At 33.2% G+C, this 23643-nt stretch overlaps 1 protein-coding gene across 3 annotated transcripts; it reads left to right on the plus strand.

The window, feature by feature from the left end:
* The first annotated feature begins 331 nt into the window (after positions 1 to 331).
* Positions 332 to 23232, plus strand: LOC106052190 (zinc finger FYVE domain-containing protein 9-like). 3 transcript variants are annotated; one of them, XM_056030980.1, is made up of 17 exons: positions 332 to 499; positions 3222 to 3283; positions 4435 to 6444; positions 7733 to 7995; positions 8536 to 8635; positions 10123 to 10260; positions 10818 to 10970; positions 11399 to 11503; positions 11607 to 11663; positions 11753 to 11821; positions 12005 to 12181; positions 12705 to 12929; positions 13267 to 13454; positions 16455 to 16605; positions 16844 to 17087; positions 19587 to 19869; positions 20369 to 23232. In XM_056030980.1, the coding sequence occupies exons 2-17, from the start codon at positions 3235 to 3237 to the stop codon at positions 20507 to 20509; spliced, it is 4353 nt and encodes a 1450-aa protein (XP_055886955.1). In that variant the 5' UTR covers positions 332 to 499; positions 3222 to 3234; the 3' UTR covers positions 20510 to 23232. The 3 variants fall into 3 exon arrangements, with proteins under 3 accessions (XP_055886955.1, XP_055886957.1, XP_055886956.1); XM_056030982.1 differs by having other exon boundaries at positions 4435 to 6228; XM_056030981.1 differs by lacking the exon at positions 10123 to 10260.
* The last annotated feature ends 411 nt before the right edge of the window (positions 23233 to 23643 follow it).

The raw sequence follows: 23643 nt of genomic DNA on the forward strand, positions 1-23643 counted from the left end.
TCGCATTATTAAGGTTGTAGAACACAGCAGGCCAACAAAATGTCCCCCAAAGTTGAAAAGGTAAAAATATTTAAACCGTAGTATTCTGATTTTGTGTTGAACTAGATTTAGACAGTCTTAGGATAGATCTTTAAATATACCTGTATTATTAGTATTACTGTATACATTACATGTAGGCTATGTGGTCATCAATGATCATTGAAGTTTAAGACAAAAGATATCGCATCAGAAATGTATTTATTTAATTAATAAGAAATAAAAAATGCGAAATAATTATTTTATTTTCGTATAGATCTATGCATCAAAAAGTTTATTTTCCACTAGGTGGCGAGAGAGTGTTAAGATCAAAATGGCTAACTAGTTCTAGAACTAGATCTACTTCTAGTTAGATGTAATTATTACGTTATGTAAATAGAATCTACATCTTAATAGATCTAGACAGTATAATGTTATTTTAAAACCTAAATCGATCATTATGTACTTTTGCAGAAAAAAGAAGGTACATTACTCACTGATTACTCTACTCTAAGTCTTAGTCTCTTATCTTATCTTATATAAATATAATACAGACGTTACTTCAAAAAAGAAGATGATTACTAGTCTAGTAATACTAGTTCAGATATATATTAGATCTAGATCTATATAATTATAAGTCATAAGTATAGACAGTATTCAGTATGTATAGTAGTATAGTAGTATCTAGACTTAGTACTACTTAACTTAAAGGGAAACTCCGATGGTTTTGACAATTTTTGATATAATATCATATTAAATATGTGTTTTGATTTACAGATAATGAATATATTCTTCTTTTTTTTTAATTTGAAATAATAACTTAGTGACTTAGTAATTGATGTTTTTCCAACGTCATTTTCCTGCGCATCCAAAACATTCAGACATTCACCGGGTTTCTATGTGACGTCACAAAGGTGTTTTAATTATTGACTTATTGTATAACAGGAGACCATACAGCAAAGTTTACATTCTCGTAAAAGAAATATATCTATTCTTTGTCTATGCAGTTAGATCTAGGATCTTGTAAGCAAAGAAAAAATGCGTATTAAAAGTAGATTTACATGCTTGACTAATCACGGCAGTGTGTATTTTCTCACCAGACCACTCAACACACAACAAACACTATCGCTTGGTTGTCTTGTCATGACCGACTACACGTAGTCTTGACTAGCCTTACACTGACCAGCTTGTTCGAATCATTCAGACACACGATCTATTTACTTCTTGGGATAGGGAGAGGCTTAGATGAAAATGTTACTTTTTTTTCTCGAGTTGGTTATCCTAATGCTTTTAGATCTATCTATACATGTTTATATATATAACTGTATCATAGCTCTGGACTAAGCCGTCACTAAGCCTAACAGCTACTGTAAGAATGAAGCGATACGATTGGTTAAATCAAGTTTCTCTTTCAGTATTGTTTACGGAAGTGACGCATGAAATAACTTAAAACAAAATCTCGCAGAACCCCGTTTTTTGGGGGGCGTGAAGAATTTTCTGTCTAATTTATTAAATATAAAATTTTCCGAGCATTTAAATAAAAAATCATATAATGTTTACTATTACAACTTTTTACGCAGAATTTAAATAAGTCAATAACTAAAATTTGAAAAACTATCGGAGTTTCCCTTTAAGACTTAAGTCTAAGTCTTAAGACGACTTAGAATCTCGTGCTTAGTCTTAATAGTCTTATACTTACTTATTACTTTACTACAGATACTGGATAGTACAGTAACAGTCACTAACAGTGTAACAGTACTAACTTAACTAACTAGATATATACTATAGAGTATAGTAGACTTGACTAGGTAGTTATAGTATTACTAGTCTAGAGTTAGATCTAGTACTTAGTGACTTAGACAGACTTACTTAGTCTGGATGATACTCTAGATCATCATCAGATCATCATGATCATATATTTAGAATGATAGATCATAGAATTAGAATATAGAATAGATGATACTAATACTAACTTTAATTAACTTTAATACTAAATATCTTACTATCTGATACTGATGATACTGATAGTTCTAGTACTTACAAGTCTTACTTACTGTAATTTGCATTTAACTTATAGTCTAAGTAGAATTAGTATTCTAGAATCTAGATGTAGATCTAGGACCTATGTCTAGAATAGTCTCTATAAAGATAGTCTCTAACTCTAAGTCTACTAAAAAAGTCTAAGACTAGTAAGACTAAGATTAAAGATAGTAGACTAGACAATGACATAGACCTAGATCTAGAATCTAGATTTAAATCTAAATTAATAAAAATAATATAAATATAAATTATAAAAATATAATGTTTTAGTTTTAGTTATCCAGACTAAAGTACACTGTAGCCGTATGTAGCCTAACTGTAGGCTGTAGGTCTAGCAGCTAGCTAGACAGTAATGACAGTCTCTAGAGACTATTTTAATTTATGATTATTAGATATATTCTATCAAATTAAAGTATTTAGATCTCAATATCTAGACTTTATTATTATTTTTTTTAATAATTTAATTATGGACTAGAATCTAGATTCTAGATTAGATATTATATTATAGTCTCTGTACTAGTAGATAGATAAAAGAATCATCATCTATCTACTAATCTAGATGATCTTGATCTAGAGTAATATTAGGGAGGTGAAATAAAAAGTTTATCTTTGAAAAAAAAAATCTCGTTTGTACATCATTAAAGTTTTTGAACAGAACTTTCCAATGAAATGGTGTATCAATTGACTATCTCTGTATGTTTAACAGTTAGAAAGTTGTGTTTTTTTTTTTTTTGTTTTTTTTGTTTGACATTTTGACCTAATATCGATCGCAATGAAACAAGTGAAAGGAGAGCTTGTCGCTGGCTAAGCTGGACAAGACCCCCCCCCCCCCCTCCCAGGTTAAAAGTTCAGAGTTTCGTAGACGATAGATCTGCTTATTAAATAAGAAATTAGATCTAGTATTAGTAGTATATTTCTAGCTCATAAAGCTGATTTCATTTATGAACTCTACTTGTTTAGAATGTAAATATTGAAGGAAAGAAACAAATCAGGTCTTGAACTACAAGAAATGTTAGAGCGGTGTGGACAAAATGGTGACATAGTGATGGCAGAAATTAAAAACATTAATTATTATTAATTAAACATTATGATTTTTTAGAAATACTAGATCTATTACTAACTAGATGTGTGTGGTTTCTTATTCTGAAAACTTTTTCTCCTTATAGGAAAGATAAAATCATGGATTTTGTTGATCTGGACAAAGTCTTAGATGAATTTGAAGAAGAAGGTATTTTTTTTTTTTCATTCAACTGTCAAGAATTATTTCTTTATGTAAAAGTTCCAAGACATTTGTTTAATTCTGTAAAGCAATTAATGAATTAGGAGGTGTGGTGGTTGAGCGGTAAAGTTCTTGGCTTCCGAATCAGAGTCCCAGGTTCGAAGACTGGGATTTTAAAATTTTGGGATATTTTGGCGTCCACCCAGCTCTAAAGGTACCTGACATTAGTTGGGGAAGGTAAAGGCAGTTGGTCATGTGCTGGCCACATGGCACCCTCATTAACTGTGGGTCACAGAAACAGATGACCTTTACATCATCTGCCCTATAGATCGCTAGGTCTGAAAGGGGAACTTAAATTTTTAATTAATGAATTAATTGCTACTTTCAGTCACCCTTTTCAACACTATCAACTATATTAAGTTTCTCTCATTATTCAAATTTCTATTACTTAGTGTGATATTATTTTTTTTTTTTTGAGTAGGAGGCAAAACCTGCTTGGCTACCTATCATTGGTAGCTTGAGTTCAATGCTCCGACTAAGTTTATGCTTGCTGAGCACCTAACGGAAGCATTGAAAACTTCTTCCAGATACCCTCTCCTCCTACTGGCCCACAAATGAGATTGGACCATAGCACATTGAGTATGCTATAAGCATGAAAGTAGCACTATACAGATGCGATTAAAAAAATCTTTTTCCTAAAAAAATTAACATTACCAACCCAAACTTGACTGTTCAGCACTTATCTTGCATGATAATAATAATTGAGCTTTACTTATTAAATAATTTTTGTAAGATCTTCAGTTTTTACTCTTATTATATGTCCAAGAAAAGTTCCATATCACACCCACATTTTTAATACTGCCCTGCAATTATTACTACTATTGTTAGGATACATAGTTAATGTATTAATCTCGGGACAAGAAGAGTAGATAGAATTAGACAGGAAATACAACATGTTTAGAGACGCTAGAAGGATTGACAATAGTGACATTGAGAGAAGATTTGACAACCATTTTCCCCTGTAAATAAACATTTTAAAGGCTTACTGAAGCGTTATCCAATTCTTTAAAGAGCAACTGAAAAGCCGAGCAGCTGAGCGGACTTGCTTATGTATTATAAGTCTTGATTGGAGCTTAACACCATCTAATTTTTTTTTTCAGAGAAGCAAGCCTTATCTATTGTTCCTGGACAAGAACTCAAACCTAGTGGATACATAGAGTTTTTAGAGAGACATGAAGACAGTGACTGGAATTCACTAAATCCTAGCAAGTACCCTTCTTATGGTGGTTACACCATAGAAAGGAGGTCTGCAAGGGAGCCAACAAATGTGGCATATGATGATCCCTATGATAGTTTTTCTCACAACAAATTGGGCTTTATAACAGATTACCAGAATGAATCTATGTCATTCAATGGTTATGATCGATCAATAGATGTGAAAAAGTCTAATAGTGAAATAGTGACCAACCTGACCCGCGTTGGGTCAACTAATAGTGAGAATGTGAACACAGTGTACCCCTCTGCCAAGGCACCAGATCGGCGAGGGATAGCCAATAGTACAGAGAGGAAAGGAACTATTGCTTATCAGCCCATAGAGGTACAAACTGATGCTCTGTCGCCAGCCAGTGAACATGAGCTCATGTCTTCTCCTTTTCCCAAATCTGATATCATTGTTGATGGTCATGGGGATACTACTGTGTTGAATGAAGTCAAGGTTGAATCAGAACAAAATCACAGTCCCATCTATGCAAGCATGGATACTATGAACCTTGTTTCTAATAACAACTCGCTTGCTGATGAACAGCCATTTAACTCTGCAGCTGTAGCTTGTGAAGATCAAAGTACTAACACTCTCGGAGAAATTGTCAACACTACAGCTTTGCCAGCTGGCACTGAAATTTCTTCCACCCTAGAAACAAGTGGGGGAAGAAGTTTAGAACAGATAATCAGCTTTCATGATCCTGTTGAAGATGAAGACTTGGAAGACTGTGATGTAGACATGTATCTAAAGGATATGGATACAGATGTTTTAAAGAACAGTGATTCTACTAAAGCATATTCTGGTAGTCAAACGAATGTAAATACCTCAGAACTATCTCTTGAAGCCTCACAGGTTCCAGATATACAGAGTGATTTAAATCACAGTCAAGAAAGTCAGACACGCAGTCTGGCCGAAGAACTGAATGATGCTGAACAGACTGAGGATCATTATTCCCTTTCTTATTCCCAAAACATGCCAAAAAGGTTCTGCGCTGATGTAGCAGAATCTGATGTTGTGGCTTCCCATCTCCAGAACCCTGATATTGTGGCAGATATTGGTTTGTATGTACCAGAGGAGGCAACTCTTCAACATGTAGAAACAGCGGAAGATCAGCTTCCTAGTTCTGATACTGTACGGCAATCTGTGTTTAATTCTATTATGAGGGGTAAAATGGAACTAGAGCACATTTTGGAAAACTGTGTTAAAAGTAATTCTCTTAACTGCACAGTTGGAGAAAATTTGCTTAGAGGGAGATTTGAAATAGAAAAAATTTTGAATAATATTTCTGAGAGTGTCCCCTCTAACAAAGGCAAAGTTTTCTTAGAAACTGAAAGATTACATTTTTCTAGTCTGAATCAACCAGATGTTACTCAAAACTCTGAAACTTCTGGACATGCTCTCAGTATGGATGAAAAAGCTCAGGATTCTAACTCTTTGAGTCCTGCATCTTCCCTGACAAGCAACAGCAACGACAGTCTCAGTATGGGACTTGGTGCCAGGCCAAAAGATCCATCTCTTTTAAAAAAGAGCAGACCCAACAGTTTATTGGGACTCTCAAAGGTGACTCTGGACAGGCCGTCTGTGCCCGTCTCAGTGGATGAACCAAGCTCTGGTGAAACTTGTCACCAGCATCACTTGGATGCTCAGAGCCCTTCCTACTTTCCTGATGTGACCATATCACATCAGCTTAATGGTGAGTTTGACCAAACAAGTTATAAAGAAAATACTGATGGCAACCCCATCATTCATAACTTTTCCTCATCCCCAAATGGTTCTAGCACAGAAAATCTGTCTGATTCATCTCAAGAGCATGTAAGCAACAGTCAAAAAACAAAGAGGCCAACATCTTTGAATATTAGAAAACCTGAATTTAACATGGAGCAGAATTACAATGGCAGTGATAGGGAAGGTAAATCCAAAGAGCAAATTTAACTTTAATTCTATGTTCGATAAGAGATTTTAAAAGTCTACTTTTATCATTCATTTATAGAGGCACATTTTTTATTTAGAAGACCAATTAATATAATAATATAAATAATATAATAAAAATATAATTAAATAAACATTTTTTAAAAGTAATGGGCCTCATTCACCAATCATTAACAATCAACTTCGAGCTTCCCTAGATCTCTTCTATACAACTTATGACCTAATTGGAATCAACAATAGTTATCACTTGACAGTTTTTTTGTTTTATCAATGGTTATCACGAGACAGTTCATTTTGGTGAATGAGGTCCATTGTTAATAACCTTTAATTATCCTATAATTCATATATATATATATATATTATTTTCAGTCAGTTACCATAATAGCATCAGATGTGAAATTAAATAACTGCCTGTGCACAATTGTATTTAATGTGCAAATATACTTAGTGTTTTATTATACACTAGTGTATTCATGTATCCATGTTTGTGTAGATGAAGACCATGACTTACATGCTGTTTTCCTTTTGGGCTGTTTAAGTTTTTGTGCTTGAAAGGCTTATCTTCAAAAAAGGACACCTTTGTGAGATTTCTTGTTTTTCTCTTTTTTTAAGCATATTATTCCCCTTCCCTGGCTATGTTAGAAGTTTTCCCTTTCCAGGCCTTGTCCAGCCATTAAAATGTGGCTTTCAAGTTTATTTTAAAAACATTTTATTTGCTGAGATAGTTTAGTTTCCTTTACACATAGCTTAACCATCATGCTAGTTCATTTTGGCCAGATAGCTGAAGACCTTTAAAAGAAATTTATCTTAAAACTTTTTATTCAGAATTTGACATGGACATCCAATATAACAAATGATTTATTTTTCTGGCATGTCTGTAGTAGACAGCTCATGGTTTGACAATAGTTAGCTCTGTAATTAGTCAGTTATGTGGGCATCTTTGGTCAGTTGCTGTACAAATCAGTCTGTGTGTGTGTGTGGTTATGGTGAAAATGTGAAACCTCATGTGCTTTGCTTTCATTCAGTGATAACCTTCAAACAGGGGTCAATCAAATTCCTTAATAGAGACTTTTAGTAGGAATATTGAATTAACAGGGTAATTTTTTAAAAAAATATATTGTTAATGCCATTCATGCATTTTTTTTTTTTTAGAAAAATAAGGTGGCAGGAACATAGAGGTTATTTCAGGTCATACTCTACTGATTATAATCAGCTCCAGGTAGTTTATGATATGGCCTTATTGTAAGAGCGTTAGCGTTATTTTTCAGATGAACCATCCCCAAGTTCAGGTGAACACAATGAAGCAATCGCTATTCCTGACAGCGACGAATTGAACTCTGTCAGCGCCAGTGCACAGGCTGTAGAAGAAGAAGGAACTATTGACATCACATCACACTCACAGACACTTAGCAGTAATTTGGGACAGCAGGCCCCATTTTGGATACCAGATTCTGATGCTCCAGAATGCATGTTGTGTCGAGTCAAGTTCACCATATGGAAAAGAAGACACCATTGTAGGGCTTGTGGAAAGGTGACTTACTTAAATAATGAATAAAAAAAAAAACAATGAGTTATATTTGTGTGGTAATTTCTAATGTCCCATGAAAGGATTGATAAGTTGGCAACTTATCTCATTACTAACTGGGAGACTAAGTTTTAATTGTGTTTTTGATTCATTAGATTAGTGTTATATTTTTTGTGCATTCATACAATTTACATTACATTTCATTCATTGTTGCAATTTATTGTAAGTTCCAAAGCAATTTGAAATTGAAGATTTCTTAAAAATATCAGGTTTATTATTTTTTTCCCCTTTAGTTTTATCAGAGAAAGAAAGCCTATTTCCTTTTTTTCCTTTAAAATTAATTTTTCCATGGTTTCAGGTTTTTTTTAATCTCTGACCTTCATTAAAGTATCTACATCTTTATTTCTCTACTATAATAGTGCCTTGATATAAAAACTGGTCTGTCAGCCATACTAAAGTTTTACTAAATCTTAGTAGTTTGCACATTTATTTTCTGCAATTCATTTCAGTGTCACCACTCTAATATTAAAATGCTCTGCTTTACAGGTTTTGTGTTCGACATGCTGTAGTCAAAAGGCACTACTGCCCTACATGGAAAACAAAGAAGCTCGTGTTTGTGTTGAGTGTCACTTGCAATTGACCTCTGGTCAGTTCACTTAGAGATTAGACTCATCCCAACATATATGCCACTAAGTAGTATTAACTCATTTTTTTTGGTGACATGCTCCTAAAACAATAATATTCAGTTAAGCCTACATTAGTTTTTGTTTTGCATACATTATTTTTTTTAGCTTGAAGGGGAATGAAACTTGGTAATGGCCCTTTTTGTCTTGTTTCATTTTTCTGGTTTTGCGACTCATTAATAATTGGACTCTTAGGTATTTAAAGCTCAACATACTGTAAAACATTTTAGTGTCTCTTAATATTAACCTTTAATCTTCATATCTTGCTGATATTTTAATCAGATTTGTATGTGTGTATATTCTGTTTGTGTTCTGATTAATAAACCTAAGCCTTTGCCTTCTTTCATTTCTGTTATTCTTTAGTTCCTTTAATTGAAAAAAAAATCCTCTTAGGCTTATTTTGTTCTCATTGTCAGTTTTGGGCTAAAACATTTTTTTAGTCAAATGTTTCGTTCATGTCTAATTTTATGCAGTGTTAATGTTTACTGAATATTGTAGCTGTGATGTAGCCTACTTATTAGTTCTTTGAAATGCCCAGGTCTGATAGCAGCTAGTTTTTCCCTGTTTCTGAGCATATTCTGTCAGCTTGTAATAGTTGAATAATTGGGGAAAATTGACTTACTTTGACTTCGTCCTTTTGACTTACAGTGTAGCACTGTGCCACAACAGTACTTCACCATTGGTCTCTGTTATGGGCCATTGCCCTCAGTTTGGTCCATGTCTATCTTACTGTCTTTGCTTCTTAATCTGTTGATCTCCTCCCTGTTTGCTTTGGTCTTCCAGCCTTTCTCTTCCCTTGTGGGTTCCAGTCCAGAGCCTGTTTTGCAATATTTTGTTTTTTTCTTTGCATTGTAAGTCCAATCCAGCTCCTTTTGATTTCTTGTTCCATTGGCATTTGTTGGGTTAACAGTTACGGAAAGGTTCAATTAATTTTATTTAGTGATGAAATCGACTTCAGGCTCTTCAGCGTTCATTTTGTGTGTGTAAAACTTCACTATGTGTCAATATTTAATGGATGTTTCGTCAATTATTAATAATATAGAACTGCATTGTTAGAAAAACTTTGTATTTTTTTTAAGAGCAATGGATGATTTAGTTAGAATACTAAACTAGTTTACAAGTGCATGATAATTTTGTCAGCATGATTGATAGTTGCAGTTTTTTAAAATTCAGTCACTACTCTCTGTGCATAGCATTTTATTTCGCCTTGTTTCTCTATAACTATATATATATATATATATATATATTATGATTCAATGGATGAATGTTAATTTACTACAAAAACATCTGCAATAATTTTATTTAGAGAACTGTAACTATGCTTTACTTTTTTTGTTCAAAAGAGGAGCTTGATTGCTTGAAATAACCTTTGACTTTTGTTTGTGACCATTGACTTGCTTGAGAAACAGCCAGTAAATTTTGTTTTGCTCTCCCATGCTTACCTCTGCAGCCCCAGGCGTCAATCCTCGTAGTCCCAATCCCAACAACCCTAATGAGTACTGCTCAAAAGTGCCACCCAACCAGCAGGCCAGCAACCATGCAAGCCCCCCGGTTGTTATGGTACCAACTGGTGTTCTTAAACCTTCAGGTCAGTCAAAGACCCAGATTTTCTTTTAAAATTGTTATACATTTATTTTTTAAATTGTAACTTTTTTTTTTCTTTTTTATTGTAGACAGATTACCTTAGAATCCATTGGCTTAATTACTTAGTGATTAAAAGAAAATGGGATTTGAAAAAATCTTTTTGGCTTCAAAATGGAAACTTTCCACTTTCACAATGATCCAGTTTTTTTCTTGATCTAAACATAGTATAATAATAAGTCTGAATTTATAATTTGTTTGCATGGACTAATATTGTTTAACTAGACAGTTTTAGTGCTTTATAAGCCTGTAGACAACTTAAGCATTGTGTGTACTATTGTGATTTCTTCTTAAACTAAAATAAACTTTACAATTTGTTGTAGTTTTTCTGTTTTGTTTAAATTTTTTGTGTGCTGCTGCGTACACAAACTTTTGGAAAGTCAGATTTTAACAAGACTTTCTAACTAACACAGTTTTTTTTATCAATAATTTTCTTCTTATATAATAACGAAACGGTAATACAATTTACAATCATTCAGTTTGAATGTTTCTTTTTTGTTTTAGGTAGTCACCGTCGTTCTGGTGAGCCCAAACAGGTGATGTTTTCTGATGGCATTAGGCCTGGCGGGGACCTAACTGAGTTGGATGGCCCAGAGCAGACTAGGCCAAGGCGTTCAGCTCGAGGGTCTAGAAAACAAGGACCATCTCAACACCAAGGTGAGTAGTAATATATTCACAGAGCTTTTGATTGATGATGGTAAAGCTTTTTTTTTTTTTTTTTCTAGCATATAAATTACAATACAGTATAGAATAGATAGCGATATCCAGTGCTGTAGAATCCAGTAGTGGTAGTACATAGCTTTTGTCTCACTGAGTTGAGCTCTTGACCCCTGTAGCATACACATTTATAAAAAAAAAATATATAATTAAACCCCTTAAGTCACAATAAAAGAATACATATTGGATACTTACTATTTGAGTAAAGTCCATACATTTTGGTACTAACTTTGACTGCTCTAGTTAGAAATGCATTACTTTGACCCTTAAAAATATCATATTGTAAACTGCTTATGAGGCTTTGCTGTTTCTAGTTAATTGCTATATATGATGTTGCTTTAAAGAAATCTTTTCCATTCTCTTTCCAGGCTCCCCACCAGCTCGTAAAATCAAAGATGACAGTCTGTATCGAAGCCCATGTTTGTTGCCAGAGACAGGATTGCCTCCCATATACATGGTGACAGGAGATACTGGTATGGTTAGGGCTAGAGCTTTATTTTTATAAGTACATTCACTGAATTAGTTTAGCAGCATTTTAATAGCTTTTTCATTTGTTTGACTTCATTGTTTTTCAAGGCTATGTTGAGCATGATGAATCTATCAATCAAATAGACTACACTGATGATTTTAAAGGTAACATTGTTTTTGTCTAATTCACAACTGAATTCTTTCTACTCGTGCAGCAATGGTTGTTATTCTATTTTGTTTGTTTACATTTTCAGCTGAAGGTGGCCCATTTATTTACTTTGCTGTCAATAAAAATTTGTCTGTTGGAGTTAAAATTGTCAATCGTAAGTTCTTTTTATTATTTCAATTTATTATGTCTTGATTACATTGTATGAGTCATCAACTAATATGGCCTAAGGGCTGAGGGTTGTGCTATTTATAGAAGATAATGTGTTACTATTCTGAATGTTTGCTAGAGAGACCTAGTTCACACTGCTTTAAAGGGTTACAACTCTTTCATTTTCTAGTGGACTGTTGTGTAAATCGAGTTTGTTGGTTCTTTGTGACACGAGGGATGTGCACTGCTGGTCAGAGTGAATTAATTGTTCTGCTGGAACTGACAGAGGAAGAGATGAATGGCTCTGTGTCCCCACCAAGAGACATTTTTGTCCACTTCCACAATGTGTATGAGGAAGCTCTTAAAGGTCAGAGATGGACATATTATTTTTTTTTTTAGTGTTGTTATGTTATATACATACTTTTGTAAAGAAAGTTAAGTTCCCCTTTCAGACTTTGTGGTCTGTAGGGCAGATGATGTAAAGGTCATCTGTTTCTGTGGCCTATGGTTAATGAGGGTGTCATGGCATTCTGTTGTAATTAGATATTTTGATATCATTTCATAAGATGTTAAGTTCACCAGTAATACTTTTTTTTTTAAAATTACTTTTGTATAATACATCTTTAATGCTTATAGCATGCCCAGTGTGCTATGGTCCAATCTCTTTTGTGTACTTGTGGGAAGGGGTTATTTAGATGAAGTTTTTCGTGCTGTCTTTATTCAGCTCAAGTTAGGCTATGAACTTGAGCCCCCTTGAAAGGTGGCAGAGTGGTTTCTGATTGGTTTGTTGCTAATTGGATTGGAATACTATTTTTTAAGACATCTGTTGAACTTCATTATAATAAAGCTCACCTAATATACATTTTTATAGTACATTTTTTTTTCTCTAGGGTTTACTGTTCAAGACATGGGTCACTCTATTTGTCATTCAAACTTCCTTGGAAGTCGTGATCATGGTGGCTTCTTGTACTTGCGGCCAACATTTCAGTGCTTAAGCAAACTGTCTTTACCAGAGCCACCATATTTGTTTGGAATCTTGTTACAGAAGTGGGAGGTGCCCTGGGCTAAAGTGTTCCCTATCAGGTTGATGCTTCGACTAGGTGCAGAGTATAGATGTAAGTGTTGCATTTTTATTTCACATGCCAACTTATGTAGCTTTTAAACATATAAACTGACTTATCTAGCTATTCATGCTGTCATGGATTATTCTTAATAGTCAGATCGCTTCAATGTATCTCCTGCTTAATATAAAGTTATCCTTTACTAGGGCTTTGCTCTAAAATAATTAGGTGGTGTGTTTGTTTTTTTAAATTTAGTTTAGCAAATAAACCAAAGTAGCTTATAATAATGCGGCTTATCTTTATTATTTTTTTCCTTTAAATTTTGTTTTATGATTCTTAATAACTCACAATAAGTAATGTGGAGGTGTTTTTTTTTTCTTTTTTTTTCAAGATTATCCTTGCCCTTTGGTAGGCGTCAGAAACAGGAAGCCAGTGTTCTTTGAAATAGGTCACACCATTATCAACCTTCTGGCAGATTTTCGTAACTACCAGTACATGTTAAGCCACATACCAGGTGTAACTATAAAAATGGAGGACAAGAAAACTGTAATCAACTTTCCCAGAAACAGATATAATGAAGTAAGCTTTTTAGTTTTTTTTAAATATACAATTTAACACTTTTCTTTTTAAACTGGAGAAAGTGTTTTTTTTTTTTTTTTAATGTATATACCTCTTGAGTGATGCTTTAGGAGTTTATATTAATGTAAAAGGAACATTATTATAAAAGAGTTGAAGCTATTAACCATTACCATTGTAAAATGATTTGAATGGTGCGTAGAAGGGACAATGTATGAAGTGAGTAACTACTAAAGCTAAAGATTGGCTCTAGAAAAATAATTTAGTTTTTATTGATCTGTTAGTCACATTTCTTTTGGTTCATTACATTATTGGCTTCTTTGTTCCTGCTTAAAGACATAACAGTAGATTAAATGATTCGGTGAGTTAGATATCCAATGCTTTTGAAAAAGGAAAATATCAGCTTCTGAAAACGAAGCAGGACATTTTAGCACACCTGTTTTATGGCCTGACTTTTTGAGGCGAATGTCTAAGACAAATAATATATGTTCATTTAATAATGCTTTTCAAGAGGTTGGTGTATGTTTACATTTTTAGAGTCCAAATTATGTAGTTTTTATTTGTAGAACAGTTTGTTTTTTTCTCCAGTAGATTTGGGAAACATTTGTTACAGACATGCCTACAGTCCCGCATTATGCGGAACCGTCCCGCAAAATCATAAAAAAAGCTCACATGTTCCGCCGTTCCGCATTCACGATTTTTTGTTCCGCCAAGTCTGAATTCCGACACACAAAAAAAAATCGCCGTTTTTTCATTATTTATTAATAGTGCGAAATGAAAATACTGAATGCAAACTAAAATATATATAGGTCTGTGTTTATTGTTTACATTTTATCTCCCGGACCCGGCGAGTCCTAAATTTACGAAGATATGGTTGAGCTAGCAGCTAGATCTACTGATCTAGTAGTCTAGGTCTAGATACTAGTCTAGATCTAATCTTAGAATCTAGTAAGTGCTAATAAGTTAATAAGCCAAATTTTCCATTTAAATCCCTTTCTTTTCCCGACAATGGCTCTACTACTAGTACTAGATCTAGTCTAGTATACCGACTAGATCTATATTTTTAGTGAATTTTAGTCTATTCTAGTTTTTGAGTAGATATAGATCTAGATCTAGTCTTTATAGATAGTTTCATATAGTTAGTATAGATCTAGATTTGAGTAACACAACTGAACTGGTTTCTAAGTAAAATCTAAGAAAAGGATTTTTAACAAAATACGTTATTAAAGATCTAGATCTAGACTGACTAGACGTAGATTCTAAAATGTAATTAATTAACTTAGACACAGTAAGGCTAAGGCCTAAATTATTTGAGTAAATAAGGCTATAGATCTAGATCTACTAATTAAAATAATTACATTTTTAATTTATTTACATAGTGACTTTTTTTAGAAGTAGAACTAGCACTTAGACTAGAATCTAGATAACTAGATGTCAATACTAAATCTAGATCTATCTAGAAATAGACTTAGAAGGGGATAGATCTCTAGATTCTAGATCATTTATATGTATCATTATTGCACATTATGTAATAAATTTAGTTCTCAATAAGTCTATAGATCTAGACATAAATATTTAGATCTAGATCTATAACTATAATATAATTATTATAATCTGTGTTCTTAGACTTAGGACTTAGAGGACTTATTAGATGTAGATCTAGACTAGTACTAGTCTAGTAACCTAGTAGACTCTTAAATTATGTATTTTAGATCTAGAACTAGAGACAGCATCTAGAGTGACTAGAGTAGAGCCCTAGAAAAGGATAGATAATCAAGTAGATCTAGAATAATCTAGATCTAGTCATTAGATTTAGATCTAGTAGTAACAAATAAAAATAGTAACATTTGAGTCTAGACTCTAGGTCATTAGAATACATTTTGGTTATAATTCATCATATAGGAGTTAGAACTATTGATTTCAAACAAAGGACAAAATTATGAATTAAAGGTTTTCTTACTTTTAATTATACTAATTACATCTAATTTATAAGAAGCAAACTAGTATTGTTGTTAAAGTAATATAATTGAAGTTTTATTTATAATGCCTACAGTATGGCTGACAAACGTAAACCCGCGTATGTTCCACATTGGGGCCCAAAATTCCACATTTTCAACCTGAGTGTTCCACATTCTGGGTCTTGGGGGTAGGCATGTCTGTTGTTATCATGAAGTTGGCATTAGAATTAAACAAGTGGGAGAAAGAGAGAGTGATATTAGGAAGAAATTATTATGAAATGATTGATTTTAACCTTTAGTGTTGAGCTAGGAAGTCACTGAGTCAAGGAGCAGTAGGAAGGTTGGACACTAAAAGGCTAGGGCAGGGGCATTACAGGTAGTTCAAGAAGGACTCCATCTTTGTCTTTTGCTTCATTTATTATTTATGGATCATAAACAGATGGACTCTTGTAATTATGTTGTAATTTAGCATTTGACAAGCCAGGTGCATCACTTTGTAAGAGTTTGATTAAATGAGGTGACAGACCTGTAAAAAAAAAAGTAAAGTTTCCCCTTTCAGACCTTGCGATCTAGACCTTTACATGGTGATAATAAAAGTTTGATCAAATGAGGGGTGTAGACCATGATAATATAAAAAAAATAATTTTAGTTTGTTTTTTGATGTTTATTTAGACAAATCTTTTTTTAGAATTATTTCATTTTTAGTTCCCTCCCACTTTTTACATTGTTGTTTGTAGTAGTCATTAAGAATAAAGTCCCTTGGATAAGTCTAAGAGGAACATCCTTTACTTCAGTTTCATTTTTTTATCTGATTACATTCAAACTTCTTTGGCTGACAGTACATTCAAACTTCTTTGGCTGACAGTTGTAGTCCTCAAAACTTATTATCTTTGCTTTGTGCCCGCTTGTAAAATTTAAGATGGATAGCATTGTATTTTCCTAAGGTGATAACACCTAATAGCATAATATTTTCCTAAGGTAATGACACTTGATGACTTTGTTTTTCTTAAGGTAATAACACTTGGTGACATTGTATTTTCTTAAGGTAATGAAGGTTGTGAGAAACAGTAATGAGCATGTGATGGCTCTTGGCTCCTCCTTTAGTTCTGAAGCAGACTCTCATTTAGTGTGCATACAGAATGAAGATGGCAGCTATCAAACTCAAGCTATTAACATTCAGAACAAGCCACGTTTAGGTGCTAATTATATTTTGATATTCTAGACAAGGTCTAAAAACATTGATCTACTGAAAAATTATTGTTTTAAATTTCAAATATTATTAATTTAAAAATAAAAGTTTATATGACATTTAAAAAAAGTTTGAACTGTTAAAGGATGTAATAAACTAGGTCAAGGGGAATAGTTCATAGCCATGAAATGAAGCTGTTAAAACAGAATCTGTAAATGTATTTAAAAATATTTTTTCCCATTCAGAGACTGGTGCTAGTTTCGTTGTTTTCAATGGAGCACTGAAAACTAGCACAGGGCTGCGTGCTAAATCTAGCATTGTAGAAGATGGCCTCATGGTGCAGGTGCTACCAGAGGCTATAGTCAGCATCAAGGAAGCCATGAAAGAGATGACCAACTACACCATCCAGTGTGGACCACTGGAGTCCACATCAGCAGAGGAAATAGTTGAGCTACGATGGACAGAAAATGACAAAAACTTCAATTTTGGGTAATTCATTATTATGATATGAGTTCCATTGATATTTATTGTGGGTAGAGCAAAGTATTTATCATCAGAAAACAACTTTGACTTTGTTCTTTACCTGTTTTAAAAATAGCTCACTATTCAAACTAACATTTACACTTTCAAATTTATTTTAAAGCTTCCAGCTTATACAATGTTGTGAATGTTACTTTACAAAAAAATTCATCTTGTCTAGTGAGAATAATCACACTTAGAGAAATATTGGTATTCATATTTATAAGGGATTGGACTAGATTCATTCCCTCTAGCCAACTTGAAAAATAAAATGCTTTGGCACACAGGATTTCTTAGTAAGTAGAGCGCGCAAATTGCAAATTATAAATGGTTGTGAATCACCACTAGTAAGATATTTATTTTTTCTTATTGACATAAACAATCTAGCGCAACACATTAGCCCTAAGACAAAGCTTTTTCACATGTGACTACATAGCAAACTAGCTATGGTCGGAACAATGTTGCCATTGCATCAGTTCCCCCTGATTATCCAATACAACATTACCTGCCAGTATGTATCACTGCAAGCTGCTAAGGGTAGCCAGCTCATTCCTCAAAGTATATAAATAATTACAAAAAGAAGTAGATGAGTAACAAAAATGAGACTCAAATTTTTCTTTACACTGAGGAAAAAAAAGCCAATTATTTACTATAATCAGAAACTTAAAATAAAACTTATCTTTTTTCATGGTAAACCAGTATCTCTTAACTATTAAGTTAATAACTATCATCCCTCATTAATGAAATAATTTAAAAATTAAAATTGCATTAAGGTTTATCAGACCTGCCTACCGTTACGCAAAATGCGTATTCGTTACGCAAAATCTCCCAAAAATGACCGCCAGTACGCAAATACGCATTTAACCCGTCGCGTTACGCATTTTGTATGCTTTTTTTTTTCTCCTCTCTAGACTAGCTTACAAGCGGTCACGGAGGTCACGCTAAGCCCACCTGTGGGGAGAGGGGCGAAACAGAAAAGGTGGGGTGAACACAATGTGCCCAGATCTATACGTTGATTGGTACTTAATAGCAATTAGATGTCTAGAAATGAAGAACGCGTGAGTGAGGGAGTGGCGGGCTGGTACCAGGTTGGTACCGTCAGTTAGCTGATACACCAACGTGACTTTTTTTTTTGTAAGTTCATGAGTAGAAATTAATTATGTTGGTGCATTCCTGATTCTCGTATTCATTTGTATAGAAAAAAAATCGAAGAGCTATCGATTCAAAACACATTGAGTGACATTGTAGATATCTAGTCTAGATCTAGATCTGGATTCTAGATCTAGAATCTAGATAACTTGTTATACAGGGATAGATCTAGCTCGAGTCTAGCTAGTCATTACGTTATGATTCTCTACATTACCCTACAAACTAGTTATAGATCTAGATCTAGTATGATTTAGATTGACTAGATCTAGATCGATAACATTTACTACCATCTAGTCTAGATCTAGACTAGATTCTTAGTCTTAGTATAGAATAGGTCAAGTATGAAGATAGGCCTACGAAAGTTTGGATCTAGCGGATCCACGGCATCGGTAACACTTTTGAGCCCAGATCTAGAGTAGATTATATTCATTATATAGACATAGATCCAGATCTAGTCTAGAAATCAACTCTATTGATCTAGATTTAGATTGTAGATCTAATCATGACATCTAATATTACATATATATATATGTATATATATAGATATATATAGATATCTATGACAAAATAGAGGATCACGTAAGTGTTACGCATTCTGGTGCCAAAATACGCATTTTGACCGTAAGTGTTACGCATTTGGACTTTTTTTGGTAGGCAGGTCTGGTTTATATAAAAAAATTCTACTAATTGAAAGAGAATTTTAGTTGTTTTTTTTTATGGCCACCGAAACACAAAATCTACACCCTCCATGGACCACTAATTCCTGAAAGGAACCTCACAATAATACACTTTGACTATTCTTCTTAGAGTGTTCTAACGTGATTGCTGTATTTATGCTATTAGTGTTTGTTGGGAAAATAAAAATAATTCTTTTCATCTTTTAAATTTTCTCTCCCTATAAAGTATCTAATATTTATACAGTTATAACATAGTTTTATCCTATTTTTGTATAAATTTCAAATCATTATTGCAGGGCCAGCCTTAGGGATAGGCTAACTAGGTAGCCTCCTAGGGCATCTAATTGGTGGGTGCCTCACAAAGCATCAGTACAAAATTTTTAGAGAAGAAATAAAGAAACTTGTGCCAATTTTTTTCTTATAGTACACTAGGTTTTAAATAAATTGCATAACTTTGTGGAATTTTATTTTTTCGTTGTTTAGTTTATATTTTTCTATTTCATTTGGGGTCCACCAAATTCACTTCACCTAAGGCCTCCAATTATCTAAGGCTGGCCCTGATTTATTGACATTGGCCATTAACTTAATTATCAAATGAGTACCAACAAAATATGACTATGAAACTATCTTGTATTTATTTCAGTGTTAAAAGTTACATTGATGGCATGTCACTTGAAGGTGTTGAAAGTGTCAGTGTCAAGTCACAGTCTGACTTCCTTGGAGAGACCTTGGCTATTCGGTGGACACGGGTTTACTTTTTGCAGCACCAAGAATCAAGTTCTAGTCACTTTGACCCTCTGGATTTGAGCAGACTGACAGAGGATATAGCTCAGGCCTGTTGCACAGCATTAGTGAAACATTTAGATGAGCTCAAGAAAGAAGGTCAAGTCAAATTGGGTCTTCGAGTGAACCTGACTCGAGATTCTGTAAGTCATTTTTCTTAACTCACCTTTCAACTTAAAATTACAATTTTTTTTGTTGAAAACGATGAATCAAACCAATTGTCTTCATGAATGGTGACAACATTTCTACTCAGTAAAAGTATATGGAAGTTTTTTTTTAAACTGAACTAGGGGACTTGTCTATATATAGAGATATAATCTATGATTGTTTCATTTCTATACATGTGATATTGAACCTCAGTTTAATACAGATCTATTCAATTCTGATTTCTAACTATTAAAAAAAAAAATAAAAGGGTGGTGTTTTTTTCTTTTCATAATTTGAATGAGCTCTTTTAAGTAAGTTAAAAAAAAAAGTGGTTTAATACAGATATTTATTAGGATTTTTTGTTTCTGTCTTAAACATTATTACCTAGACAGTAGTTCAATGTACATTAAATAGACACTAAGTTCATTGCTAGAACAAATATGAATCTTGATGGCTTTCTTTTATGGTGTATATCAATTTGTTCCTTTCATTCAGGTTGGTTATGAAATAGGATCAAAAGGGCGATCTCTGCCAGCAGCCATGATCAACAACCTGGATACGTTCCTTGTCCCAATAGTTCACCAGGCGTCAGAAGAAGGCATTGTGATGGAGCTAGTATTTAATATTGTGGACTGAAAAACTCTTCAATATGTCCACCATGTGATATGTATTTAAACATTTTTTGTTAGACTTACTCCAGAATTCAATTTTGTGTCATTCTAAGTCCACAGATTTTACTTTTAACTTGGAGTATAGAAATAAATATTTCTTACCATCTATTTCCTAATTTGTATTTTGTTGAAATGACTAAAACATCTTGCCAAGTGAGACATCTTTTCTGTTGTTTTTTTTTTTTGTCAATTTTGTTCACAGCATTTTTGTTCATGCATGTTTTATTCTTCAAGATTCTTGTTTTTAAAGACCTGTAACTCATGTAAGAACCTCCACATTTTTATGTCTCTTAGTATGAGTGTTACAGAAATTTTGATATGATTAATAAAAAGTTGACTGGTTACTAATAACAGTACCAATTCTACCAACCAAGGGCTATTGCTTGTTTTGTTAACACATAAGTTGATATACTATACAGTGTGTTCATTATGGTCAGTAGTTGGCTGAGACGTCACTAGGGTTGGTGGTCACCTGGGCCATCCCCACAAAGTTTTCCAATAAATTTTTTGTTCTTATTGTTGAACCAGAAGACATGAAGGAAATCTTGCATTCACTCATTGATATCCATCAACTCTCTATAGTAGGACATTTTGTGAATATCAAAATATCTCTCTCTCATGTCTGTCTCTTGACTTTTGTCATAGGGGTACTGTGACAATTGCCATAACTAAATCTCTCCTCTTTTCCTGGTCAGCAGCTGTTCTTAGCAGGATATTGAGAGGGCAGTCCATTCTTTTATATTATCCAGCCAGCTTTTCTTTGGACAACCCTTTCTTTCTGCTCCCTCCAGTGTACCTTTAAAAATGACTTTTGATAGTCAAAGTATAGGAATATTTAAATAGAAACAGATTTAATATCAATAAAAACCTTTTTCTAATGAAGCACCATACTAGTCTTCTCAATAGCGCTTTGAGCTAACTTGAAATACTTTTGCCTCTTAATTTGCTTTCACTTTGTCAATAGTTAAATTTTTAGTACTCTTTGACTTCAGGTAGTACATCTCCATGTGCTCATCGCTGACACATTAGAAACTCCTAGTCCAGATTTGATCTCATCAGCTTATTTCCACACGAAAGAGAACAATCTAAAGAAGACTTTTAATAAAGTGTAAATTATATCCCCATCTCAATTTCCTTTTTTCTAATGACTACTCATCTTCAATGTGACTAAAAAATGTCAGTTTCCTTTGTTAGAAACAAAACAATCAAGATTTTTTTTCTTTCCATCGTTTTTTTTTCTGATAAATCTATCCAAATCTTTTTTTTTTTTTAAAGCTTAAGTATTCCTTAGGTTTCTCGTCAGCACTATTGCACAATATGATTAGACTTAGCCTACAATAGAATAGCCCCAAAGACAGCAGTTCTTTCAGTCTTTGATTCAAGTCAGTGTTGATATGCATGGCACTGGATTATAGCTGAAAGTACCTTTAACACTTCACTGGTGACATTTTGTTAGAATTCTAAGCTACCATCAATTCTTAAAAAAAAAAAAGCTCTTTGATTTCAGTGTCACCCAGTGCAATCTGCCCCCGTTAAAGTTAAAAAGAATTAAAAAACATCAAGATCAAAAAAAAAAAATTGAATTTAGCTTTCTGAGAAATGAATTTGTGTGAAAATGTTCTGTTATTATGTATATATATATATATATATATATATATATATAAATAAAGCCATCCTCCTTAAATGTTTCTTCCCTTAAAACTTATTTATTAAACTCTTTATATTTTATATCAAGGTATTATACAGCAAATTGTATTTACAATGTGTATGTCTAAGTTATTCTAAAACTGTATTCTAAAACTGTTGTGTTATCTGTACAATAAACTTCTGCACGCTGGTTGAAGGATTGAAACTAATGTATTATTTGTTATTAGAGCCATGCGGTGGGTTGGCCTCATGTTACACTGTGATGATTGTTTGCAACTTAATCTGTGAGAATAACCAAAACTCTGTAGGGCAGATACTCTGGGAACTTCCTGTGCTTGTATTGAGCCATTGAATTGTAGTTTAGAAATCTCAGCATTTTACTTGTCATGAGCATTTATTCCTTGTATACAACAGAGCATGTGTAGTTGTGACATTTGTTTTGAGCTCTAGAAATACTCTAAGAATCAAAACACTGAAGGTTTGGATGTCCAGAACCATTATTTTGAGTGTATTATGAAAAGTGCTTTTTTTTTAAATTGTTTTTTTGTTCTCCATTATGTGAAACTGTCACATTTTGTTGGGAGGTTAGATGGGGACAAGGTATTGTTTATGTAATATTGTTTATTATAAGCCTCATTATCATATGTTCAGTCATATAAATGGTTCTCAAACTTTTCAGCATCATACTACAGGGTGACTTTCTAAGAACATTTCATATTGGGGTGGTCTGAAATGAGCTAACCAAAAGTGAATTGAGTTTCATTCTTTATATTGAAAAAAACAACACATTGAACATTTGAAACTGCGTGAGTGTTTTCACCTGGACTTGTTCTGTTAGCCAGTGCAATCACCATCTTTGTTGTTACCATTCCCTGTAGATCTCCCAGTTTGTGTTCGTCTTTGTGAACAGAAATAATGAACTAAGAATACAACTTGGTGAAATGGCTGTGGTAGTATTTGTAGTATGACTATTTAAAACTAAATCTATTTAAAATCTGTTTAATGAAAAGAAAAACATTAAAGAAAAACATTGTTTTGATGTGTGATCTGTTTAGTGTTTTGTTGTTAAGTATGTTGACAACTTGATTCAAACAATACATGGGCTTATGAACTCAAAGAGTGAATTGAATTGATTTTTACAAATCCCTTTTTTTTTTTTAAATAAAAAGGAATCATAATGTCTTAACAAAGTAAAATAACAAACTATTATGCATTTGAAAGAATTATATATAGAAAAGTTGTATATCTATTTAGTTCACAGTACAAGACAGAATAGTAAACTGATAGGGAGGATTTTCTACAAATAAGTAATTAAAGTGGTGTGGTGGCTGAGTGGTTAAGTGCTTGGCTTCCAAACCTGGGGTCCCTTTAAATTTCAGGATTTTTAGGATGCTCCTGAGTTCACTCAACTCTAATGGGTATCTGACTTTAGTTGGGGAAAGTAAAGGTGAT

This window comes from Biomphalaria glabrata, chromosome 5, assembly GCF_947242115.1.
Source record: "Biomphalaria glabrata chromosome 5, xgBioGlab47.1, whole genome shotgun sequence".
Lineage (NCBI taxonomy): Eukaryota > Metazoa > Mollusca > Gastropoda > Planorbidae > Biomphalaria > Biomphalaria glabrata.